The following is a 25,301-nucleotide window of genomic DNA, read 5'->3' as shown; positions in this document are numbered from 1 at the left end:
CTGATAGCCAGAAACCGGTCCTAGGATGCTTGATTCCGGTCAAGGGAAGATATGGCTTGGCAGTTCGGGCTGGACTGTTCCCATGAGGCACAGGGTCAAGACTGATTTGCATATGGCCATGTCTGAACTGGGGTGGTGTAGTGGGCAAAAGAACGATGGATTTAACCCAGATCTCTTGACTGGGGGAGAATGTCTGCATTGTCAGCATTCCGTCCATCATTTGTTTGTTGTAACGCTTTTCGCCCTAAGTGGGATGGGTATTCCCAGACGTGGGACCCGTGCTCACTACGCCACTGGAGTCAAGCTATCATGGCTGATGACGGCTGATAGCCAGAAACCGGTCCTAGGATGCTTGATTCCGGTCAAGGGAAGATATGGCTTGGCAGTTCGGGCTGGACTGTTCCCATGAGGCACAGGGTCAAGACTGATTTGCATATGGCCATGTCTGAACTGGGGTGGTGTAGTGGGCAAAAGAACAATGGATTTAACCCAGATCTCTTGACTGGGGGAGAATGTCTGCATTGTCAGCATTCCGTCCATCATTTGTTTGTTGTAACGCTTTTCGCCCTAAGTGGGATGGGTATTCCCAGACGTGGGACCCGTGCTCACTACGCCACTGGAGTCAAGCTATCATGGCTGATGACGGCTGATAGCCAGAAACCGGTCCTAGGATGCTTGATTCCGGTCAAGGGAAGATATGGCTTGGCAGTTCGGGCTGGACTGTTCCCATGAGGCACAGGGTCAAGACTGATTTGCATATGGCCATGTCTGAACTGGGGTGGTGTAGTGGGCAAAAGAACGATGGATTTAACCCAGATCTCTTGACTGGGGGAGAATGTCTGCATTGTCAGCATTCCGTCCATCATTTGTTTGTTGTAACGTATATCTAAGCTCTAGGCTCTCCTCTCCCACGTTCACCCTTGAATTTCTTTTTAAGTCTCGGCTAGCGATGGCTGCGCTTGCGCAGTCTCGCTCGCGAGACATAATGACTTGGGTGAAGAGGGGCTTGAACCTGCCCCTCTTCTTCCCTGTTCTCCATTGGCTGGCCTAGTAAATGCTGGCCAGCCATTGGAGAAGAGGTCCCGTCACTCTAATCCTGCCCCGTCCTTTTCGGATCGGGGGGCGTGTTTTTTGCGAGAAGTCTCAGGGAGGAGACAACAGCAAAACACGCCCCCCAAACCGAAAAGGACACTCCCTTTCTCCGAGGCATTTTCTGCTGTGCCTCGGAGAAAGGCTCATGACAATGCCGTTTCTTTAAATGTTTTAAAAACATAAACAAAAATAATGTCATGAGCAATGCCAATTGCTCTAACTTTACCAATGTCGAGACCATTGCATTGTAAATGCTTGTTCAGAGTGCCTGCCATCAAAGCCTTCTTGGAGGGACTTAAACGAGTAATTCCCCCGAGACACCCACCAGCACCAGTGTGGAACCTCAACTTGGTCCTCACCAGACTAATGGGTCCACCCTTCGAACCTCTCCACTCATGTGAGATTCAATTCCTCACCTGGAAAGTAGCTTTCCTAGTAGCAATCACTTCTTTAAGGAGAGTTAGTGAACTCCATGCACTAACCATTCAAGAGCCATTCATACAGGTTCACGCAAACAGGGTCGTACTGCGTACCAACCCCAAATTCATGCCTAAAGTAATATCGCAGTGCCACATGAATCAAACTATTGAACTGCCTGTTTTCTTTCAGAATCCACAAAATGTCGCTGAAAGAATGCTCCATACACTAGATGTGAAAAGGGCCCTCATGTACTATATAGACAGAACTAAGGACTTTAGGAAGACAAAACAACTTTTCGTTGCCTTTTCTCCACAACACAAAGGCAACGCCATCTCCAAAGCAGGTATAGCCAGATGGATCGTTAAATGTATTCAAATTTGCTATCAAAAGGCTAAACGCACATTAACGATTCCCCCACGAGCCCACTCAACACGGAAGTTAGGGGCGTCCATGGCTTTCCTGGGAAACATTCCTTTACAGGAAATATGTAGAGCAGCCACATGGTCCACTATACATACATTTACCAAACACTACTGTGTAGATGTACACTCAAAACAGCAGGCAGCTGTAGGACAGGCTGTTCTCAAAACTCTTTTTCAGACCGCTGCAGCTGGCACTGGTGGCCGCCGCTAATAGGAGGTACTGCTATGTATTCTATGCACAGATATGAATTCAGCAGCCCACATGCCTCGAACTGAATATGCTACTTACCAGTATGCATCTGTTCTTGCCATGTAGGGCTGCTGACATTCATATCGCCCACCCTCCTCCCCGGCGCCTGTAGCAGCTGCAGCTCTCAGAATTACTGTATAGCATGGTCATCACTTTCTGTATCTACTCCATCACTGCCACAATGGCGAAAAACAATCTGAGGATGGAGAGGATGCCCATGCGCACTGTGGTCCAGGGGAGGAGTCACCTATCTCAGGATACTTCGAAGACTCTTCCAGGACAACAACGTGCAAACATCCGGACCCAACACTAGGCGGCGATCTATGCACAGATATGAATGTCAGCAGCCCTACATGCCAAGAACAGATGCATACTGGTAAGTAGCATATTCACTCCTCCCCCAGGATGGGCAGGGGGAAGCTTCAAAGGCATGCCGCCTCTGTGAGCTTCCCCAGGCCACTGCAACCCCCCACTCTGGCGGGAAGCTCTGGCCGGAAACCCCAAATAAGGACAGGGGATGTGCCAGCCTGCCAACCCAACCCCTCAGGTGGGGGAGGCGAGGTGAAGCACATCTCCGATCTCTCGCCATCTTGAAGATGGGAAGCCCTACCCTATCAGGACTAGGCTACAGGAGAGAGGCAGGATAGGGGGTGTACCCACCCCAGGACAGGGACCCATTGGTCCCTGCCCTTCACCTACCTGTAATGCCCCTAAATCTAGTATTTAGGGGCACCCTGAACCTTCCTTCCCCAGATTCCAGATTCCAAAAATACAAAGAAGAGCAAGAAGAAAGAAGACCTGCCCTGCAGCTGCTAAGAAGAGGAAGACACCAACTGCTTTGGCCCCAGCCCTACCGGCCTGTCGACCCTCGAACCTGCTCCTGCTCCAACCCGGCATCTCTTGTGGCCAGCAACCTCACAAACCCGGAGGACCTGGCTACCTTTTGGCTCTAAGCCCCTGGGACTCCCATGAGTAGAGGCTCTACTCAAAACCTACCTCTAATCCCTGGCAGCAGCCCGGAACCGCGAACCCAGCACACTCTGCACCAGCCAAGTCTGGCCAGTGCCGGAGTGAACAAAGACCACGAGGACGACCCCACGGCGACTGTGACCCCGAGTCCGGCACCCAAGGACCTCCCTCGACACTCCTGAAGAAGGCTGCAGCCTCTGAACAAGGTGCCCCCCCTACCGCGATCAACAGAGGGTAAGATTTCCCAACACCAAAAGGCACCCCTGCACGTGGCGCCCCGCGGCCCCCTTTGCCCAATCCCGGGGTACCTACCTATCCTCCAACTACTCAACTTACCTCTCGAAGTGGTGGTGGCACCTGAAGAATCCTCATCCCCGAGCTTGCAGTCTTTTTCTAAACCGGAGATTTCCCATTGAAATCAATTGAGCGCGCGAAGGCTCAAAAGCACCCTGCATCCAGCCGCCCGAGTGGCCCTGGCAGTGCAACCTCTACACCTACCTATTTCCCCACAGTAAGTGACCAGGAGCCCAGCTCCCACAGCCGCGTAGCTTGCCAGTCAGCAGCCACCAACCAAGGCCCCCCTATCCCTCATAGGATAACATTGGGCCTAACTCTCTCTGCACCCGGCCGCCCTAGAGTCGCTGAGGGTGAACCAACTGTACCTACCTGACCCAGGGGGACCCCTGAGTCTATGCCCAGAACCTCAACTCTGCCAGTCGAGTACTTACCTTTAAACCGATAACTCTATTTTCTTCATAGGGTAACATTGACTGGCTTTTTCCTGAAATTTCTTCTAAGTGTGGACTTTTCAAATCTTAAAATATTCACCAAAGTAACGACTCCACACCACTAGCTGGGTGCCCTATGCCAGTGGTGTGGGCACAGGTGCATGAGCCCTGTGCCCCTACAGTACCCAGGGCCATTCCTGGGCACTGTAAGTGCAGTGATGCCATTAAGAGTATATGGTGCTGGGAGGTTGTCATTACGAACTCCACAGCACCATAATGGATACACTGATGACTAACAAGTTTGATATCAAACTTCTCAGCACATGCCAGTGTGGGATTTAATGTAAAATGCACTACAGAGGGCATCTTAGAGATGCCCCCTGAAACCTAACCTACAATCCACGTCTTGTCTGAGAGGCTGCCACACAGCAGACATGTTGCTGAACCCCTGGGTGGAGAGCCCCCCCGCTCTCCTAGGCCTGCAACAATGCACATCCTGGGCGAGGTGCTAGGTCACATTTCCCCCCCTCCCCCCCCCCCCTCCAGGATGGGCAGGGGGAAGCTTCAAAGGCATACCGCCTTTGTGAGCTTCTCCAGACTACTTACTGTACTTAGCAACTGGCCCCCACCTTTTCTCACTCCCACTCTGGCAGGGAGACTGGCGGGAAACCCTACGTGAGGAAAGGTGTGCCAGCCTGTGCCAACTCCACCCCTCAGGTGGGAGAGGCGAGCTGAAGCACAACTCCAGGCCCCGGCCATCTTGAGGATGGGGAGCCCTGCCCAATCAGAGATAGGCTCCTGCCCCTCTCCCACAGGATAGTGGCAGGATAGGGGGTGTACTCACGCCAGGACAGAGACCTATTGGTCCCTGCCCTTCCCCCTACCTGTAACACCCCTAAATTTAGTATTTAGGGGCACCCTGAACCTTCCTTCCTCAGATCCCGATTTCGAAACAAGAAAGAAGACCAAGAAGAAGACGACCTGCCGTACAGCTGCTAACAAGAGGACGACACCAACTGACTTGGCCCCAGCCCTACAGGCCTGTTGATCCTTGAATCTGCTTCTGCTAAATCCCGGCGTCTCCTGCGGACAGCAACCTCAAGAATCCCGGAGGACCTGCCTGCCTTGACCCTCTTAGAGACTGGGACTCCCACGAGCAGTGGCTCTGCTCAAACCGCTGTGAAAAAGTGGCTCTGTATACACTGTTCCCAAATAGGTACAGTGTGTGCAGAGTCCACAGTCCCCAGAGGCTAAATTAGATATAACCTTATTCTCTAAAGTGGTAGCTTGGTCGAGCAGTAAGGCAGTATCAGAGGACAGTGTAAAGCATTTTTTGCACACACTCAGTCAGCAAATGGTCTCACACACTCAATAACTTAACTCTAGGCCAATGGTTTATATAAAAAAAATGTCTTATTTTAGAACCAACAATAGGTATTAAAATATACTTTCTCAGAATGAGATGCTTTAGGTAAATACTTTTGCAATATGCTATTGACTTTTGTAAATACTGGTTACAGGTTGTTGCAATAGGCAACACAATTTCAAACATAATAATGCATTGAGCTCAAAGGAAGTTTTAAGTTATTTGCAATAGATTACTTTCAGGATTACATTTGTAACTCCAGGACTGGATCCTAGATTCAGCCCTGGGACAGTTTTTAGAAACAAGTGATAAATTTCGACTTAGTTACTGTTGTGATTTTTAGGCAATATTTTACTATTTTAAAAGTTGACAGAAGAAATTTCATAGAAAACAGTCAATGATTCCCTATGGGAGAAAATTCAAGTTGCAGGTAAAGTAGGTTCTCGTTACTTTTGTAATCCAGTACTGGGTGCCTAGACTCCGTACTAGGACCTATATCTAAAACAGGTAAGCAATTACGTTCTCACAGTTAGCACGATTTTTAAAGAATGTTTAAATTTTGCAAAAATCGACACTTGGAAGAAATTTCACAGAAAAACAGTCAGTGGTTTTCTATGGAAGAAAATTAGGTTACTGGTAAGTACGGTTGTGAATATTTTTCAGAGTCAGTGCTGGGCACCAAGATCCAGCACTGGGATCTCTCCTAATAGCAGGTGAGTATTTTCGTTTTCGTTACTCAGCTGATTTTTGGTGCATATTTTAAGTTTTAGGAACTCCACACTTAGAAGAAATTTCAGAAGAAACCAGTCAATGTTACCCTATGGAGAAAATTGAGTTATCTGCTTTTGGGTAAGTACTCAACTGGCAGAGTTAAGGTTCTGGGCACAGACTCAGGGGTCTCCCAGGGTCAGGTAGGTACAGTTGTTACACCCTCAGTGGCGCAGCGGCAGCCGGGTGCAGAGTGAGTTAGTCCCAATGTTATCCTATGGGAGGCAGGGGGGCCTTGGTTGGTGGCTGCTGACTAGCAGGCCACGCAGCTGTGGGAGATGGGCTCCTGGTCACTTGCTCAGGGCAAATGGGGAAGTAGATGGGTGCAGAGGTTACACTGCCAGGGCCACTCGGGCGGCTGGGTGCAGGGTGCTTTTGAGCTGTTGGGCGCTCAATGTTATTCAATGGAGATCTTTAAAAGGGAACAAAGGCTGCAGGCTCGGGGACGGTGAATCTTCTGGAGCGACAAACACTTCGAGGGGTAAGTTGGGATCTTGGAGGGTAGGTAGGCACCCTGGAGTTGGGCACAGGAGGCCGGGGGGTGCCGGGTGCAGGGGTGTCTTTGGACGTCGGGAAATCTTACCCTCTGCTGGTTGCGGTTGGAGGGGTCCCTGGCTCTGAGTCTGCAGGCATCGTCTGGGTCGTCGAGGAGGGTCCTTGGGCACTGGATTCCAGGTCAGAATCGCCGGTGGGACGTCCTCAGGGTCTTTGTCCTCTCGGGCATAGGCCGGGCTCGGCAGGTGCAGAGTGGGCTGGATTCGCGGTTCCTGGCTGCCACCAGGGGTGTTGTGGTTGTGAGAAAGTGCCATCTTTGTTAAATATTTAGTGTCCCGGGGAGGTGGCGGTCTCTGGGGCGTGTGGGGGGGGCTCAAACTCAATCCGCCCCCACACAGGTTTTTTTTTTTTAAAGCCCCGGGGGGTGGTGGTCCCTGGGTCTTTGGGGGGGCTTTGAGCCCCCCAACACATGTATATTAAAGCCCCGGGGGGTGGCGGTCCCTGGGTCTTTGGGGGGGCTTTGAGCCCCCCAACACATGTATATTAAAGCCCCGGGGGGTTGCGGTCCCCGGGGCTGGGGGGGGCTGAGAGCCCCCTCCCCAATAATTCAGAAAAGCCCCGGGGGGTGGAGGTCCCCGGGGCTGGGGCCCCCCCATTACAATATGCATATTGCCCCCGGGACTTGGCCCCCCTGGGGGATATTTAAAAACAAAGTGCGGGGGTCCGCGCTTTGTGTTTTTTTTTCTGCGGCGGGATGAGCGGATCCTAAACGCATCCCGCGTTTTTCACGTTTCTTTCACTGCTTTCTTGTGCCTCGGTTCTACCGAGGCGCAAGATGGCTGCCAACACTTCCTGGTTTGAAGTGTTGACAGCCAATTAGCATAAAGTTCGTGTTCGGGAGAATCCGCGGCCCTAGATAGATAGATAGATATATATATATATATATATATATATATATATATATATATATATATATATATATATATATATATATATATTCACTGAAAAAACCATAGGTTTCACACATGTTATAGTTAGTGGAAATTTTACTGATAAAAAACCAATGAAATTGCCCCGTTATAGTTAGCGCAGGCAACTATAACTCACGCGACCACAATCCTCTGCTGATGCTAATACTGTATTTAGACACTTATTTGCCCATGTCTTCTTCCATACATTTTTAGCTATACATATATTACAAATATTTTTTTTTCATAAAGACACATATGTCATCAGCAGAGGATTGCGGTCGCGTGAGTTATAGTTGCCTGCGCTAACTATAACGGGGCAATTTCATTGGTTTTTTATCAGTAAAATTTCCACTAACTATAACATGTGTGAAACCTATGGTTTTTTCAGTGAATTTGCAAGGTTTTTTAAATGCTAATTCCTAACTATAACGTGTGTGAAACCTATGGTTTTTTCAGTGAATTAGTACGGTTTTTTAAATGCTAAGTTTTTTTCCCTTATAATAAGCCCTGTACATTTGGTGGCCTACGGCCACCAAAAGCACAGGGGGTGGGGTAAGTGTGGATAGTGTTTTTTTCCATTGTAATAAGCCCAGCACATTTGGTGGCCTTCGGCCACCAAAAGCACAGGGGGTGGGGTAAGTGTGGATAGTGTTTTTTTTATTTTTATTTTTTTACCGTACGCTTACCGTAAGCGTACGGTAAGCGTACCCCGTGAAATTGCCGAAAAAAAAATAAAACCGTTTTTGCACTTGGGGGATGTTTGGGGACTCCCTCCACATGACTATGTGGGAGGGAGTTGTCAAAACAGCCCCTTTACATGTTTTTGGGCTTCCGATTTTAAAAATCTCTCTCAGTGCGAGAGACAAAATGGCGGCCGCCGCTTCCTGGTTTCGGCCGATTCGAATGTTTACTAAGATCTAAGAGCCAATCAGAATCGCGCTCGCGCACGCCACCGTACGCTTACCGTAAGCGTACGGTAAGCGTACCGTAAGCTGGCTCAGATATATATATTGATTTAAAGGCTATTTTCTCAGAATCTACTGAACAGATTTACACCAAACCTACAAAAGGCACTTCCTTGACCTAGGGACTACCTCTCTGCCAAATTTTGAGTAATTCTGTTCAGCCATTCGGGCTGTAGCTCGTTCTAAAGGTCCTATGGAAAAATGCATGGGAAAAACGCGTTTTGGGACCCCCCTTTTATCTCAGCCCCCGCTTGACGAATCCCCCCGAGACTTTCAGGGTAGGAGCGGAGCGTAGCGCCCCACCTATTTTGAGAAATTCGCGAGGATTCGTCGACCGGCGCCAAAGTTATTCAAAATAGAATGTTGAGGTTTTCCTATGGAAACGTGGTCCTAACTATAACTACCTACTGGCTATCGCCAGTAGGTAATATATATATATATATATATATATATATATATATATATATATATATATATATCTCTATGTGTTTTTACATTTCAATTGAACGGATTTACACCATTTAACCAAAAGGCACGAGTGTGAACCAAGGGCTACCTCTTTACCAAATTTGGTGTAATTCCGTTCAGCAGTTTGGGCTGTAGCTGCGATTAAAGGTTCCTATGGAAAATTACATGGGGAAAACGTGTTTTGGGACCCCCTTTTTTCTCGGCCCCGCTTGACTAATCACCCCGAGACTTTCAGGATAGGAGCGGACCGGAGCGCCCCACCAGTTTTGAAAATTTTGCGAAGATTCGTCAACCGGCGCCAAAGTTATTCCATATAGAATGTTGCGGATTTCCTATGGATAATAGGTCCTAACTAAAGCGACTGCCAGATAGATGGATGGATGTTATTTTCCAAGTGCCTCCCATGAAACCCCGGGAGACAATAGGCGGCACACCCAAGCTGCTTTCAAATTCCTTTAATACAGCCCAAGAGCATAAAATCACAGCACGCCGCCCAACGCGTTCGACATTATGTCTTGTTCACAGGCATGGCATTCAATGGCTGCTGCATCACACAGGTAAGATGATTAAATAGATTTTCAAATTTTGTCATCGTTAAATAGATTTTCAAATTATGTCATCGCACAATACCTCCTGGTAGCAGTAGTCCAAGAAATCAATCCGACCCACCATTGGGTATATTTTAAGTGAAAAATATATATAATCATCTACAGTTAGTGCCGTCTCTGGTAGGTGCCATTCAGATGCGCTTCTGCTGACTCCGAGTATGTGGATACCTATTGAAGGTACAGTTCTCATTTGTCTGCTCTTTCTTTGCAGGTGAAGCCCACTGATGAGAAACTGCGAGAGCTGAAAGGGGCCAAGCTCATCATTGACGTCATTCGATATGAACCGCCCCACATTAAGAAGGCTCTTCAGTACGCCTGTGGCAATGCCCTGGTCTGTGACAATGTGGAGGACGCCCGTCGCATTGCATTCGGAGGATACCAGAGGCACAAGGTGAGGGGGTGGAACCTGGTGTCAAGCAGCAGCTTTCCGTGATTGTGATAGCACAGGACTAAGCATGGTGTGAGTGCAGGTCTTGTAATGTACGTGGTGCAGAGTTCTGACTGTGAGATCAGATTTGTTATTTTGTCTGAGCTGCATGGTGTGGAGTAAAGAGCGTTGCCTGTGAATGCTACCACCTGGGCTTGAAATATAAACAGTATATGACATTTTGAGTTTTTAGGCAGCTGTGAGTTAGATGAGGAAAGTGCTTTTGGACCCTTGGGTAGCTGGACGTTGGAAATGATCAGGGAGGGCGTTTGTTTGGGAACGGGATTGGGTGGTAGCATTTAATGAGGTTTTTTGCTGCAATCTCATGAAATGCGGTGAATCTCAGTGGAATTTGACCTGGACTTGGAAGGAGCTGAAGAGCAATATTGAGGACAATAATAGAGTATATCACGGTGAAAGCCACGTTGTTTTTGAGAGCTTCGCCGCTGCTAGTTTTTCACTCCTCATGAGCTGTACTAGTATGGTTCGCTTGCTGGCTCTGATGGCAGGGTTGGCACAGCTTATTTAAGGCATACTGGTGCATGGGTGCACCGAGAGCACACCAAAGGCATGCCTGTCTGCACCCGTGGGTGCACTGACCACACACGCGCCAGTCTCGCTGAAGGTTTTGGGGGCCACACTTGCGATGGAAACAACCATAAAAGAGACGTGGCAGGAATGCCTGACTGCAGACATTCCAGGGAGTTTTTTTGCTTGGTATGACATTGGGTGAAACCGCTTGCCTGAAGCATTTAAGAGGGAAGAGATTTTTACTGAAAGATGTTTAATTTGTAAATGGGAGCGTACTTTAGGGAAAGAAGATGGGGAGGAATGGAGAGAATCTCGGGTGAGCACTAGTATCGGGTGGAGGAAAATGGAGTGTCACGAAAATCCCTTTGTTCGAGGCATGTGGGCTGCTGAATTCATATCTGTGCATAGATCGCCGCCTAGTGTTGGGTCCGGATGTTTGCACGTTGTTTTCCTGGAAGAGTCTTCAAAGTATCCTGAGATAGGTGACTCCTCCCCTGGACCACAGTGCGCATGGGCATCCTCTCCATCCCCAGATTGTTTTTTTCCGCCATTGGGTTCGGATGTGCTTATCCTAGCTCAAGTTAGGAAAAATTTTGTTTAAGACCAAAAGGCCTTTAGCTTTCGTCGGTACTGTTCCCGCTCGGTGTCGACAGCTTTCTTAATTAGTTTGGAAACTTCTTCCAGTTTTCGGATCCGTTTCATCGGACCATCGACATTACATCGACGATGGAATCGAGGACCCCATTCAAGCGGTGTCCTTTATGCCACGCCAAATATCCCCACATCGACGTCCACCCGGTGTGCAACAAATGCCTCTCGCCGGATCATGACGAATCGACATGTATGGCCTGTGCCCGATTCCGATCCAAGAAGACTCTCCGGAATCGACGGGCAGCGAGATTAGAAGCGCAGCAATCGGCACCGGCCCCGGCCAACATCTTCAGCACCGAGGACGAAGATGTTGAAAGCGTGGAAGAAATAAACTCCAGCCCCGCTTCCGAACACGATTCCCAATCGGAAGACGCCGATGAAGAGCTTTTTCACAGGGAAGAAGCCGACGACGAGGTAGGGGACTACGGTGAGGCCTTTGGGGCCGAAGGAGACCGCTCTGGTGAAGAGCAGGGCCTACCCGTCAAAACGGAGGCTATCAAAGTGCGTCATTCTACGGCTCCGGTCAAGGGATCGCCTCCGGGCCTTACCCGAGATCAATCCATAAGTTCTTTGGCCCGGCCTCGAACATCCAGCAAGAGCCATTAATACCGAAAAAGACTGGTTTCCCTTCAACGAAACCGAAACCAATCGTCGCACCAGTTCCTCAGAAACTGAAAGTGAAACTGGCAGTGGTCGGCTCGAAGCCCTCGAAGACCTCCACTCCTTCGACGCCGGCACAGTCCATCGGCTCCGAACGCCCTAAACGGGATTTCGGCGCCGAACTCGCTGCAGCGGATGTCGGTGCCGACCCGAAAAAGAGGGCCGTTGGCCCCACAAAAGCGCCTCGGCCCCCGGCACCGAAGCAGTCGGCCCCGACTACCAAACTTAAAATGGCCGCTCCATCGGAGTCCACTTCGAAGGCAGCGACACGGGTCAGGTCATCGACTCCGTCGACCGCTCCTACCTCTCCTCGACTTCATGATCCTGTGGCTCCGAAGCAGTCAACGCCTACCTCTACGGAAACACTTCGGCGTTCTCGGTGCGACAAGTTGCAGCGTCATTGCAACGCATCAAAGAACGGGCAGCCCTCCAGTCCACGTCGGGCCCCGACCCGAAAAAGGCTCCAAAGGCACCTCCGGCACCAGCCAACATCACTTTTGGTTTGCCGCCGTCCACGGCACCGAAGATGTTCGAGATCCGGACATGTGTCCGCCGAACGAGGTCCCCATCTACTGGACACTCTCCTACTGAGCCTTCACCGTCCCAATTCATCGACGCCGACACCGGCAGACTCATGCTCCGAAAACGGAAGGCCACGCCAGAGCGGGCCTTGGACTCTTACAGAATCCCTCTGAAGCAGAAACTGCCAGCAGAGTCGGAACCGGTTCTATACGAACGCCTGCATGCCCCCTATCCGGATCCCCAGTCCTTTTCTCCGACGCCCTCCGACACGGACGCAATGGAGGATTACATAGGTGATGATACCACCTACCCTAGGGATATAGATCCTGAGGAGCAGCAGGACCCAGATCAAGCTTGGGATGACCCTGCGGACCCGGGTACCGCAACAGATGCCCAGGACACGCAGCTTTATGGCGCAAAAACATCTCCCACAGAGGACACTGCTGCCTTCAATGCCCTCATAGAACGTGCTGCAGCCAATCATGGAGTGCAACTCCACTCTGACACCATTGAGGACGACTTCCTGGTGGACACTTTCGCCTCCTCTGAGAGGACTGTCAAGACTTTGCCCATGTTGAAAGGTGTCCTCAAGCCAGCAAAGGACATTTTCAAGGAAACAACCAGGGCACGGGTGCTGGACCCCAGGATTGAAAAGAAATACAAGCCTGCGCCCGGGGACCCTATGTACATTAGAGGTCAGTTACCTCTGTACTCCATGGTGGTTGCTAACGCTCGCAAACGAGCACACTCGCAAACAACAGGTGATGCTCCTCCCCCAGACAAGGAGTCCAAAGTGCTGGAGACCTTGGGCAAGAGGATTGCAGCTCAAGCAGCAAACATCTGGCGCATTGCCAATACACAGGCCCTCCTGGCTCGCTACGATCGTTCACACTACGACACGCTAGAGTCACTACTCCAACATCTGCCAGAAGAATACAAAGAGGCAGCGGAGCTCCTCATCAGAGAGGGACAACTTCTTACAAACGCATCCATTAAGTGCGCACTAGATGCTGCCGACACAGCCGCGAGGGCGATAAACACCAGCGTCATGTTACGCCGACACGCTTGGTTACGAATCTCCGGATTCAAACCAGAGATTCAAAACAACATCCTGAATCAGCCAGTCAACCCAGACTACTTATTCGGACCAGAAGTTGACACCACCTTAGAAAAGATAAAAAAGGACACTGACACTGCAAAGTCAATGGGGGGCACTGCAAACGCAGACATTTCGCAGTGTCTCCTTTCGTCGCCCCGGGAATAGGGGAGCAGCCAGAGGACAGGGGTCACAGCAGCCATACAATAAAGGGGGCACACAGAGCACCTACGATAAAAACAAAGGTGGATATCGTGGCTCCAGCACCAAGGGCAGAGGATGCGGTTACGGCAACACCAGGTCCTCACCCAAGACCAAACAGTGACGCCCTCTCCCTTCCCCCCGACCACGTAACACCTGTCGGGGGGAGACTCCAGCGGTTCCTGTCCACGTGGAAAGCCATCACCACGGACAGGTGGGTCAGGGATATTATCCAGCACGGTTACTGTCTCGAATTAACCTCCACTCCACCCACAATACCGCCAAAACACCGTCCTATGTCCGCAGAGCACTTAGCATTATTGCAAAAGGAAGTGCTAAGTATGCTGCAAAAGGTGCAATAGAGGTCGTGCCCGTCAACCAGCAGGGGACAGGGGTGTACTCCCTGTACTTCCTCATCCCAAAAAAGGACAGGTCGCTCAGACCTATACTAGACCTCAGACCCCTCAACCTCTACATTCTGTCAGAGCATTTTCATATGCTCACCCTACAGCAGGTTCTCCCGCTGCTCCAACAGGGAGACTTCCTCGCCACACTAGACCTCAAAGATGCGTACTTCCACATACCCATCCACCCATCACACAGGAAATATCTCCGGTTCACTATTCAGGGACAGCACTATCAATTCAAAGTCCTCCCCTTCGGCGTGACAACAGCACCCCGGGTTTTTACCAAGTGCCTAGCTACAGTGGCTGCACATCTACGGCGACGACACATTCACGTCTACCCTTACCTGGACGACTGGCTTGTTCAGGCAAAGTCAGCCCAGCAATGTGCCAGCCACATGTCCCTCACCATTCACCTCCTTCACAGTCTGGGATTCTCACTAAATTACCCAAAATCACATCTCCAACCCGCACACGTACGACAGTACCTGGGCGCGACCATAGACACTCTGGCAGCCACAGCTCAGCCAAATTTGGTGAGGATCAACAGCATGCAACTGCTGATATCAAAGTTCAAACCACAACACTCCCTTCCTGCGAGAGTGTTCATGCAGTTGATTGGCATGATGGCTGTTGGACCCGGCCTCGTAGAATGGCCCTCCGTGCCCCCGCACCACCGAAACCTGGTGCCTGCAGCCCAAGCACGCGGCCCAGCCGACCTTTCCCACCAGGACACCTGCACCAACCCCGGACATCCCCGTCCATGGCCTCTCTCCTTTCGGCCACCCCGGGCCCGCGTGCCCACTCCCTGCAACAAGATGGCCGCCCGGCTCCAGCGCGACCCGGGCCTCAAGGCGCCACTCCGGCTGGAGGACATCACGCTTCCAGGGGATGAGAGAGGGAGGAGCAGTTTCTATCGCACCTCTGAACTCCCCTGGGACGATGGGTTTCGATCGGCCCTCCGGCCTCCCTGCGGGCTGGCTCCGTGCCTGCTGGGTGTCTGGGACTCCTCCCGACCCGGCCCTGAAAGGATCAAAAGACAATAGCAGGAAACCCCGACAAGCGGCCCCCAGGTGACAAGACCCCTGCCTGCGCAGACTCCGGACATCAAAGCGGGGTCGACCTATGACGAGGGGTGCTCTGAGACTGTCCGGCAGATTCGACGCTGGAACAACGAGAGCCTGCTGACGTGGTCGCGGCTCCTGGAACTGGAACCCACCTGAGCCCTGCTGAGTGACTCGCGGCTCCCTGAAGATCGTAAGACCTCCGAACTTGTACCTGAGCCCTGCTGAGTGACTCGCGGCTCCCTGAAGATCGTAAGACCTCCGAACTTGTACCTGAGCCCTGCTGAGTGACTCGCGGCTCCCTGAAGATCGTAAGACCTCCGAACTTGTACCTGAGCCCTGCTGAGTGACTCGCGGCTCCCCCAGACCCTCACGGTCCCGCCGGACCCCGACTCCGACCACGTATCTCCCAGCTCGAGGATTGTGAGCTGTGCGCCGGATACGTCCCTGCTTTGAACCGTTACCAGAGACAGTCCCGCTACCCCCTACCTTTGCGAGACTCTTGAGCCCGTGCTCATCTTGTACATATTTGCAGTGATACCTATTTGATAAAGCTTGTTTCTGAGAATACCCAGTGTGGTCTCTCTGTGTCGTGTGGTGCCAGAAGTACGATCCTAGTTGCGAGATTCCTCCCCCTGGGGAATCTCTCGCCAGTGCCCGGCTACAATACAATACGGGTGGGACTCAGGGAAGTCGGGACCCCTTTCCGGGCTCCTCTGAGGTCGCCGTCTAACATTGGTGGCAAGCGACGGGATTCGGGCCCATCACCTAGAGATCGTACAGTGAACAACGGACCCACGACCAACAAAGATGGCAGAAGGAAGCGCCATGAGCTCCGCAGAAACCAACGCCAACAGAGTGTTCCAGGTGGAGCATCTGGAAGAATACACACACAAAGAGCTAAAACAATTTTGCAAAGAACTTAAAATAGCTACCACTGGCCTCAACACTAAGGAAGACTTGCAGAAAGCACTGAAAACTTGGGTGGAGACCGGGGCATCCCGCCCGGAAGGCACGGGGGAGCGCCCCGACGAAGCCGAACCCCCTCCAAGTGAAAGCAGCGACAATCAGGTGCAAGGCATTGTACCAGACGGGGGCCTATCCCCGGGAGAACTCGCGGACAGAGAGAGAAGCCGCAGTCATGAACTCGAGTTAGCCAAACTCAAAATCGAGGGCGAATTGAAGTTAGCGGAGAAAAAGCTAGCGGTAGAGCAAATGCGCGTACAAGGCGAACTGGAAGAAAAGAAGCTCCAACGGGAGCACGAAGGAAGAAAGCTCCAACTAGAGCACGAACGCAGCTTAAAAGAACTCGAGCTCAAGGCCCGAAATGAGGACGGGAGGCCCTCGGGGAACCGAGAGACGGCCCCCCCAGCGGAACAGAAGGTCCACATCCCCAAGGATGTGGTCAAAGAATATTATAAAAACGATGACATTCAGCAATGGTTTCGGGCCTACGAGGTCGCCATGACCTCCCATCGGATTCCACAGAAGGACTGGGGGGCGGGGTTGTGGGGGCGGTTTCTGAGCGAAGGAAGGGACACCCTGCTCGACCTACCCCTCTCCCTGCAGACCTCCTACAGCCACATGAAAGAGGCTCTCCTCACAAGATACGGCCTCACCCCAGAAATGTACCGCCAACGGTTCCGGGACTGCAGGAAGATCCCGGGCACCACCTGGGTGGAGTATGTAAACTTTTTTAGTCGGGCCTTCGATGGGTGGGTCAAGGGCAGCAAGGTCACCACCCTTGCCGAACTCACTGACCTCATGTTATGGGAACATCTGGCTGCGAACTGCTTCGTAGAGCTACGTCAACATCTGCTGGATAGCAAGCTCACAGATCCCCGGAAGCTGGCTGTGGAGGCCGACCGCTGGACCAACACCCGGGTCTCCCGGGGCATGGTAGGAGAGTACCCCCGAACCAGTCAGGGACCACCCCGCCAGAGAGGGGGAGGGAACCAGGGAGGGCCGAGAGAGTCCCAGCCTAGCCCCCCGAAGACACCACCTCCACCTTTCCCGGCGCCCCCCCCCGCCAGTAACAGGGCCCCCTGGGAGACGAGGACACCGGGTGACCGTCACATGTTTTCGTTGCCAGAAACCCGGGCACTACGCCAATGACCCAGAGTGCCCCATGGCCACCCAAGTCACCCCTGCGAGACAGATAGCCAACGTGGCCCTGGGGGAGGAGGTTGAGGAAGCCGAGGAGTGGGAACCCGCCGCTATGGCCCTAGTATCCCTGGGAGATAGGGAAATGATCCCTGGTAGCCTCCTACCGTCCAACACACAGAAATATGGGCAGCTCGTCAAGATCAATGGCCACCAGGTAGAGGCCCTGCGGGACACCGGGGCCAGTATCACCGGTGTCCTCAGGCACCTAGTTCCCGAGGAGCAGATCCTCCCCAATGTCTTTTGCCCCGTAATCTCTGCAGACAATAGGGAAAGTATGTGTCAGGTAGCCCTGGTGCCATTTGAGTGGGGAGGGGTGATAGGTAAACTCAAGGTGGCCGTAAGAACCTCCCAGCCGGTCGACTGCCTCTTAGGGAACGACCTGGAGAGTTCTCCCTGGAAGCACGTAGAGCGCAAGGCCCACCTAGGAATGATGGGACTCCCCGAGTGGGTGTGTGCCACCACCCGATCTATGACAGCCCGACTCACTCCCCGGAGAGAAGTCGAGAGCATCCCGGTCAAAGAAGCCCGTACCGTCCCCGCCGAGGGTCCTCCCGTTCCCCCATCGGAAGGGTCCGTCGCCAGCGACGAACCCGCACCATCCGACCCCGCCCCGGTCCCCGAGTTGGGGGATCTACCCGAGTTGGCCCATTGGCGCCACGAGGGCGGGCCCACCCGGGAAGAATTTTGCCGGGAGCAAGCCACCTGTCCTTCCCTGGTCGGGCTGCGGCGCCAGGCCGAGGGCCAAGCCGCAGGTGACCAGACCGGAACGCACCGAATCTATTGGGAAAATAACATCCTGTATAGTGAGCAGAAATCAGTGGAGCTGGGATCCGGACGGGTACTGGTGGTACCCCTCCGCTTCCGGGATTTCCTCCTGGGCTTAGCCCACGATGTCCCCCTCGCCGGTCACCTGGGTCAGGACAAGACCTACAGCCGTCTCGTGACCCATTTTTATTGGCCTAAGATGAAAGCAGCGGTAGAGGCACACTGCAAGTCCTGCCCCACGTGCCAAGCCAGTGGGAAGAGTGGGGGGAAGCGCAAGGCTCCCCTCCAACCCTTCCCAGTCGTCAATACCCCCTTCGAACGAGTCGGAATCGACATCGTGGGGCCACGGGACCCCCCCACCTCCCAAGGTCACCGTTTCATCTTGGTCCTAGTAGACCACGCCACCCGCTATCCAGAGGCTATTCCCCTGCGCACCATTACGGCCCCCGTGGTGGGCCGGGCCCTGATGGGGATCTTTTCCAGGGTGGGTTTCCCCCGCGAGGTCGTGAGCGATCGCGGCACTAATTTTATATCAAGGTATATGACGTCACTGTGGCAACAATGTGGGGTGTCCTATAAGTTCACCACCCCGTACCATCCCCAAGGGAACGGCCTAGTAGAGAGGTTTAATAGGACTTTGAAAGGGATGATCGCTGGCTTAGAAGAGCCCCTCCGGCGTAAGTGGGACGTCCTGCTCCCCTGCCTCTTGTTCGCTTACCGGGAGGTCCCCCAGAAGTCCTTAGGGTTCAGCCCGTTTGAATTACTCTATGGGCACCCCGTCCGAGGTCCCCTCAGTTTGGTTAAGGAAGGGTGGGAGGCAGCACCCCAGACCACCCCCCGAGATGTGTTCCAATATGTCCTGGCCCTCCGGAACCAGACCAGGAGGTTCCGAGAACTGGCCGAAGCCAACCTGGAGGCAAGTCAAGAAGAAATGAAGCGCTGGTACGACCAGAATGCTACTCTGGTCGAGTTCCAGCCGGGCCAGCAGGTGTGGGTCATGGCCCCCGTGAAGCCTGGCGCTCTCCAGGACCGATGGACTGGGCCCTACAAAGTGGTTGAGAGGAAGAGCCAAGTCACCTACTTGGTGGACGTCCAGTCGCCTCGGGATCCCCTCCGGGTCCTGCACGTGAACCGCCTCAAGCCTCACTTCGTGCGGACAGAACTGAGCCTCCTGCTGGCCACCGATGACGGGGCCGAAGATGAGTCGGATCCCCTCCCGGACCTCCTGTGTGTCCAGGAGCAGGATGGCTCCGTGGAGGGGGTGAACCTCTCCCCAGCCCTCACTGCCCAGCAACAAGCGGACTGCCGCCAGCTCCTCAGACAATTTTCTGACCTCTTCTCCCTGACCCCCCGGGTCACCAACTGGTGTGTTCACGATGTGGACACCGGGGACAGCCCGCCGGTGAGACACCGAGCCTACCGGGTTCCTGACCGGGTCCGGTCCTGTATTCAAGCCGAAGTCTCGAAGATGTTGACCCTGGGGGTGATCGAGCCCTCTGACAGTCCCTGGGCCAGCCCCGTGGTCCTGGTTCCGAAGGCAGCAGCCCCCGGTGTCGCCCCCGAGCTCCGGTTCTGCGTGGATTACCGGGGGCTCAATGACGTTACCCGAGCCGATGCCCACCCCATTCCACGAGCCGACGAGCTCATTGACCGACTAGGGGCCGCCCGGTTCCTCAGCACTTTCGACCTCACCTGCGGCCTCTGGCAGATTGCGCTCACCGAAGAGGCCAAGGAGAGGTCTGCTTTCTCCACCCCCGATGGGCACTACCGCTTCCGCGTGATGCCCTTCGGGATGAAAAATGCCCCGGCCACTTTCCAGAGACTGGTAAACAGGGTCCTGGCCGGGCTAGAACAGTTCAGCGCGGCCTATCTGGACGACATCGCTGTGTTCAGTTCAGAGTGGAGTGAGCACCTCCAGCACCTCCGGAGAGTGCTAACCGCCCTGCGCCAGGCAGGCCTCACCATAAAAGCCAGCAAGTGCCAGATCGGGCAAGGATCCGTAGTCTACCTGGGGCACCAAGTCGGGAGTGGCCAGGTCGCTCCTCTACAGCCAAAGATCGACGCCATCCTGGCCTGGGACCCACCCATCACCCAAACGGAAGTCCGAGCCTTTCTGGGACTCACGGGCTACTACCGCCGATTCATTCAGGGGTATGGCAGCCTGGTCGGCCCTCTCACGGAACTCGCGTCTAAAAAACAGCCAAAGAAGGTGCAATGGACGGCTGCCTGCCAGGAAGCTTTCGATGCTCTAAAAAAGGCCATGTGCACGGCCCCCGTCCTCCAGGCTCCCGACTACACCAAGGAGTTCATAGTCCAGACCGATGCCTCCGAGCATGGCATTGGGGCCGTCCTGTCCCAAGTGAATGATCAAGGCCTAGACCAGCCCGTCGCCTTCCTCAGTCGGCGGCTGCTACCCCGAGAACAGAAGTGGAGCACCATAGAGCGCGAAGCCTTTGCCGTGGTCTGGGCACTCAAGAAACTACGACCCTACCTGTTCGGCACTCATTTCAGGGTCCAAACTGACCATCGGCCCTTGCGATGGCTCATGCAGATGCGAGGAGAAAACCCCAAGCTACTGCGGTGGTCAATCTCCCTCCAAGGAATGGACTTCACCGTAGAACACCGCCCTGGTACGGACCACGCCAACGCTGACGGCCTCTCCCGGTTCTTCCGCCTCAGCGACGAGAACCCCCCAAGGTGATGGGCAGTTCTCTCCGGCTTTCAGCTGGGGGGGGACGCGTGTTGGACCCGGCCTCGTAGAATGGCCCTCCGTGCCCCCGCACCACCGAAACCTGGTGCCTGCAGCCCAAGCACGCGGCCCAGCCGACCTTTCCCACCAGGACACCTGCACCAACCCCGGACATCCCCGTCCATGGCCTCTTTCCTTTCGGCCACCCCGGGCCCGCGTGCCCACTCCCTGCAACAAGATGGCCGCCCGGCTCCAGCGCGACCCGGGCCTCAAGGCGCCACTCCGGCTGGAGGACATCACGCTTCCAGGGGATGAGAGAGGGAGGAGCAGTTTCTATCGCACCTCTGAACTCCCCTGGGACGATGGGTTTCGATCGGCCCTCCGGCCTCCCTGCGGGCTGGCTCCGTGCCTGCTGGGTGTCTGGGACTCCTCCCGACCCGGCCCTGAAAGGATCAAAAGACAATAGCAGGAAACCCCGACAAGCGGCCCCCAGGTGACAAGACCCCTGCCTGCGCAGACTCCGGACATCAAAGCGGGGTCGACCTATAACAAGGGGTGCTCTGAGACTGTCCGGCAGATTCGACGCTGGAACAACGAGAGCCTGCTGACGTGGTCGCGGCTCCTGGAACTGGAACCCACCTGAGCCCTGCTGAGTGACTCGCGGCTCCCTGAAGATCGTAAGACCTCCGTATTTGTACCGGAGCCCTGCAGAGTGACTCGCGGCTCCCTGAAGATCGTAAGACCTCCGAACTTGTACCTGAGCCCTGCTGAGTGACTCGCGGCTCCCTGAAGATCGTAAGACCTCCGAACTTGTACCTGAGCCCTGCTGAGTGACTCGCGGCTCCCCCAGACCCTCACGGTCCCGCCGGACCCCGACTCCGACCACGTATCTCCCAGCTCGAGGATTGTGAGCTGTGCGCCGGATACGTCCCTGCTTTGAACCGTTACCAGAGACAGTCCCGCTACCCCCTACCTTTCCGAGACTCTTGAGCCCGTGCTCATCTTGTACATATTTGCAGTGATACCTATTTAATAAAGCTTGTTTCTGAGAATACCCAGTGTGGTCTCTCTGTGTCGTGTGGTGCCAGAAGTACGATCCTAGTTGCGAGATTCCTCCCCCTGGGGAATCTCTCGCCAGTGCCCGGCTACAATACAATACGGGTGGGACTCAGGGAAGTCGGGACCCCTTTCCGGGCTCCTCTGAGGTCGCCGTCTAACAATGGCCTCCTGCATTTTCATAGTCCCGCACGCGAGACTACATATGCGCCCGCTTCAGGAGTGCTTAGCACGTCAATGGAATCAGGCTCACGGACAATTAAAAGACCTAGTGTTGGTGAGCGGTCGGGCATACAACTCTCTGCATTGGTGGAATCCACAAAACCTTTGCAAGGGCCGACCGTTCCAGGAGCCTGTTCCACAAATAATACTGACGGCGGACGCGTCTCTCCAGGGATGGGGAGCTCATGTACTCAATTACACAGTGCAGGGACTATGGACAACACAGCAAAGGAAGATGCACATCAACCTCCTGGAACTGATGGCAATCTTCCTGGCAATGAAAGCATTCAAAGTACACTTGTGCAACAAAGTCGTGTTGATCCCGACGGACAACATGACTGCCATGTACTACATACAAAAGCAGGGAGGAACACACTCTCCACAGTTGTCTCATCTGGCTCAGAGCATGTGGAAGTGGGCCATTCAAAGGAACATATTCCTCATGGCGGAACACCTCCCGGGCAAAGACAACCAGATGGCGGATCTGCTCAGCAGACACAGCCACCAGATGCACGAGTGGGAGCTACACCCGTCAGTACTCCAACCGTACTTCCAACAGTGGGGTCATCCGGAGATAGACCTATTCGCCACAAACGAAAACGCAAAATGCCAAAACTTTGCCGCCAGGTTCCCACATCCACAGTCGCAGGGCAATGCGATATGGATGAACTGGTCCGGCAGATTTGCGTACGCTTTTCCCCCAGCGCCATTAATACCGCTGGTGGCACGAAAACTGCGACAGCACTCACTGACACTCATCCTAGTTGCTCCCACATGGGCGCGCCAGCCATGGTACACCACCTTTCTAGAACTGTCCGTGGTGCCGCATCAAAGGCTGCGGATCAAGCCCGCACTTTTAACGCAGAACCATGGCGAAATTCAGCACCCAGATCCGCAACAGCTGAACCTGGCAATCTGGCTCCTGAAGTCTTAGAGTTTGGCTACCTAAACCTGCCACCTGACTGTATGGAGATCATCAAGGAGGCCAGGAGACCCACTACCAGGGCTTGCTATGCAGCTAAATGGAAGAGGTTTGTCATTTATTGCAACAACAATGACATTAACCCGCTAGACGCATCCATTCAAAGCATAATCTGTTACCTCTTACACCTATACCGATGCAATCTGGCATACACCTCAATACGTATCCATTTGACCGCAATAGCAGCCTATCTCCAAAACAGGCAGCACCTCTCTTTATTCAGAGTGCCTGCCATCAAAGCCTTCTTGGAGGGACTTAAACGAGTAATTACCCCAAGACACCCACCAGCGCCAGTGTGGAACCTCAACTTGGTCCTCACCAGACTGATGGGTCCACCCTTCGAACCTCTCCACTCATGTGAGATTCAATTCCTCACCTGGAAAGTAGCTTTACTGATAGCAATCACTTCGTTAAGAAGAGTTAGTGAACTCCAGGCGCTAACCATTCAAGAGCCATTCATTCAGGTTCACGCAAACAGGGTCGTACTACGTACCAACCCCAAATTCATGCCTAAAGTAATATCGCAGTTCCACATGAATCAAACTATTGAACTGCCTGTTTTCTTTCAAAATCCACAAAATGTCGCAGAGAGAATGCTCCATACACTAGATGTAAAGAGGGCCCTCATGTACTATATAGACAGAACTAAGGACTTTAGGAAAACAAAACAACTTTTCGTTGCCTTTTCTCCACAACACAAGGGCAACGCCTTTTCCAAAGCAGGTATAGCCAGATGGATCGTTAAATGTATTCAAATTTGCTATCAAAAGGCTAAACGCACATTAACGATTCCCCCACGAGCCCACTCAACACGAAAGTTAGGGGCGTCCATGGCTTTCCTGGGAAACATTCCTTTGCAGGAAATATGTAGAGCAGCCACATGGTCCACTGTACATACATTTACCAAACACTACTGTGAGATGTACACTCAAAACAGCAGGCAGCTGTAGGACAGGCTGTTCTCAAAACTCTTTTTCAGACTGCTGCAGCTGGCACGGGCAGCCGCCGCTAATAGGAGGTGCTGCTATGTATTCTATGCACAGATATGAATTCAGCAGCCCACATGCCTCGAACTGAATATGCTACTTACCAGTATGCATCTGTTCTTGGCATGTAGGGCTGCTGACATTCATATCGCCCACCCTCCTCCCCGGCGCCTGTCGCAGCTGCAGCTCTCAGAATTACTGTATAGCATGGTCATCACTTCCTGTATCTACTCCATCACTGCCACAATGGCGAAAAACAATCGAAGGATGGAGAGGATGCCCATGCGCACTGTGGTCCAGGGGAGGAGTCACCTATCTCAGGATACTTCGAAGACTCTTCCAGGACAACAACGTGCAAACATCCGGACCCAACACTAGGCGGCGATCTATGCACAGATATGAATGTCAGCAGCCCTACATGCCAAGAACAGATGCATACTGGTAAGTAGCATATTCAATATGAGTATTCAAGGCTGACTACAGTGTGTTTCGATAAACACTTCCTCACTTCCTAGGCATTGGACTGAAAACCATTAAGTTTTGAGGGCATAATAAGCTAGATCTGTTTTCAATAACAGAACCTCGGACTATGCAGGACTCCAACTTTGTTTGTGGGCTGGCATGCCCTATGAGCTACAAAGTTAGGTACTGGCCATTATTGGTAGGCCGCGAAGGGGGATTAGCAATCATTTTTTGGTTGGACTTGGGCCTAAGGAAGATTCATTTATAGACCTTTACTAAATCAGAAATTTCCCTGATTTGAGTACTTTGTTATAGACCATAATGTCTCTCTGGAACACTTTGCAGAAGGTTTCCTGTAATTTCGGGCATCTCTACATCTTTCCGCGCTAAATTATTGGTTTTGGGTGACTATAGTTTTTGGACAGATCCAGCCAAAAATCCAGACGAGTGACTTTGTTCACTTGTTGGAGGCAATAGGTCTAATGCAGTGTATTAACGACCCGACTCGTGTTGCCGTTCACAGAAGGCCTCATTGTGAAAGGAAAGATCATACCACAATCTTGGACAGACCGATCTTTGATGCTTTTTGGTATTAAAGGGGGTACCCGAAAAGGACAGAAAGGCGCAGGGAAACAACCTGGGGAAGAGTGAAAATAAAGGAGGTTGGTAGGCAGCTCAACAATTTTGTCCCCAGTTAACAATGTACATGCCAGTTGATACAATGCTTTGATCATATAAGTGTTGGACAGCTAGAGCAATAGACCGAATGGTACCAATGAAGTCAACTTGTGTACAAAATTGGTCAACTGCACTTTGGTATGGCGAGGAGCGAGGGAATGTAAGAAAGCTACTAGTAGTTTTGACCTTGCATGCTTTCTAATAAACCTGGCTAGTG

At 52.8% G+C, this 25,301-nt stretch overlaps 1 protein-coding gene across 1 annotated transcript in view; it reads left to right on the top strand.

Moving 5' to 3' along the window:
• SMC1A (structural maintenance of chromosomes 1A) overlaps window positions 1-25,301 on the top strand; it is a 294,818-nt gene that overhangs the window by 99,684 nt on the left and 169,833 nt on the right. The window contains exon 11 of the mRNA XM_085629913.1: window positions 9,734-9,913. Coding sequence (XP_085486039.1) covers window positions 9,734-9,913 — 180 coding nt within the window. The remainder of the gene's footprint in view (window positions 1-9,733; window positions 9,914-25,301) is intronic.

Source organism: Triturus cristatus, chromosome 10, assembly GCF_964204655.1.
Source record: "Triturus cristatus chromosome 10, aTriCri1.1, whole genome shotgun sequence".
Lineage (NCBI taxonomy): Eukaryota > Metazoa > Chordata > Amphibia > Caudata > Salamandridae > Triturus > Triturus cristatus.
This window is presented reverse-complemented; position numbering and strand designations above follow the sequence as displayed.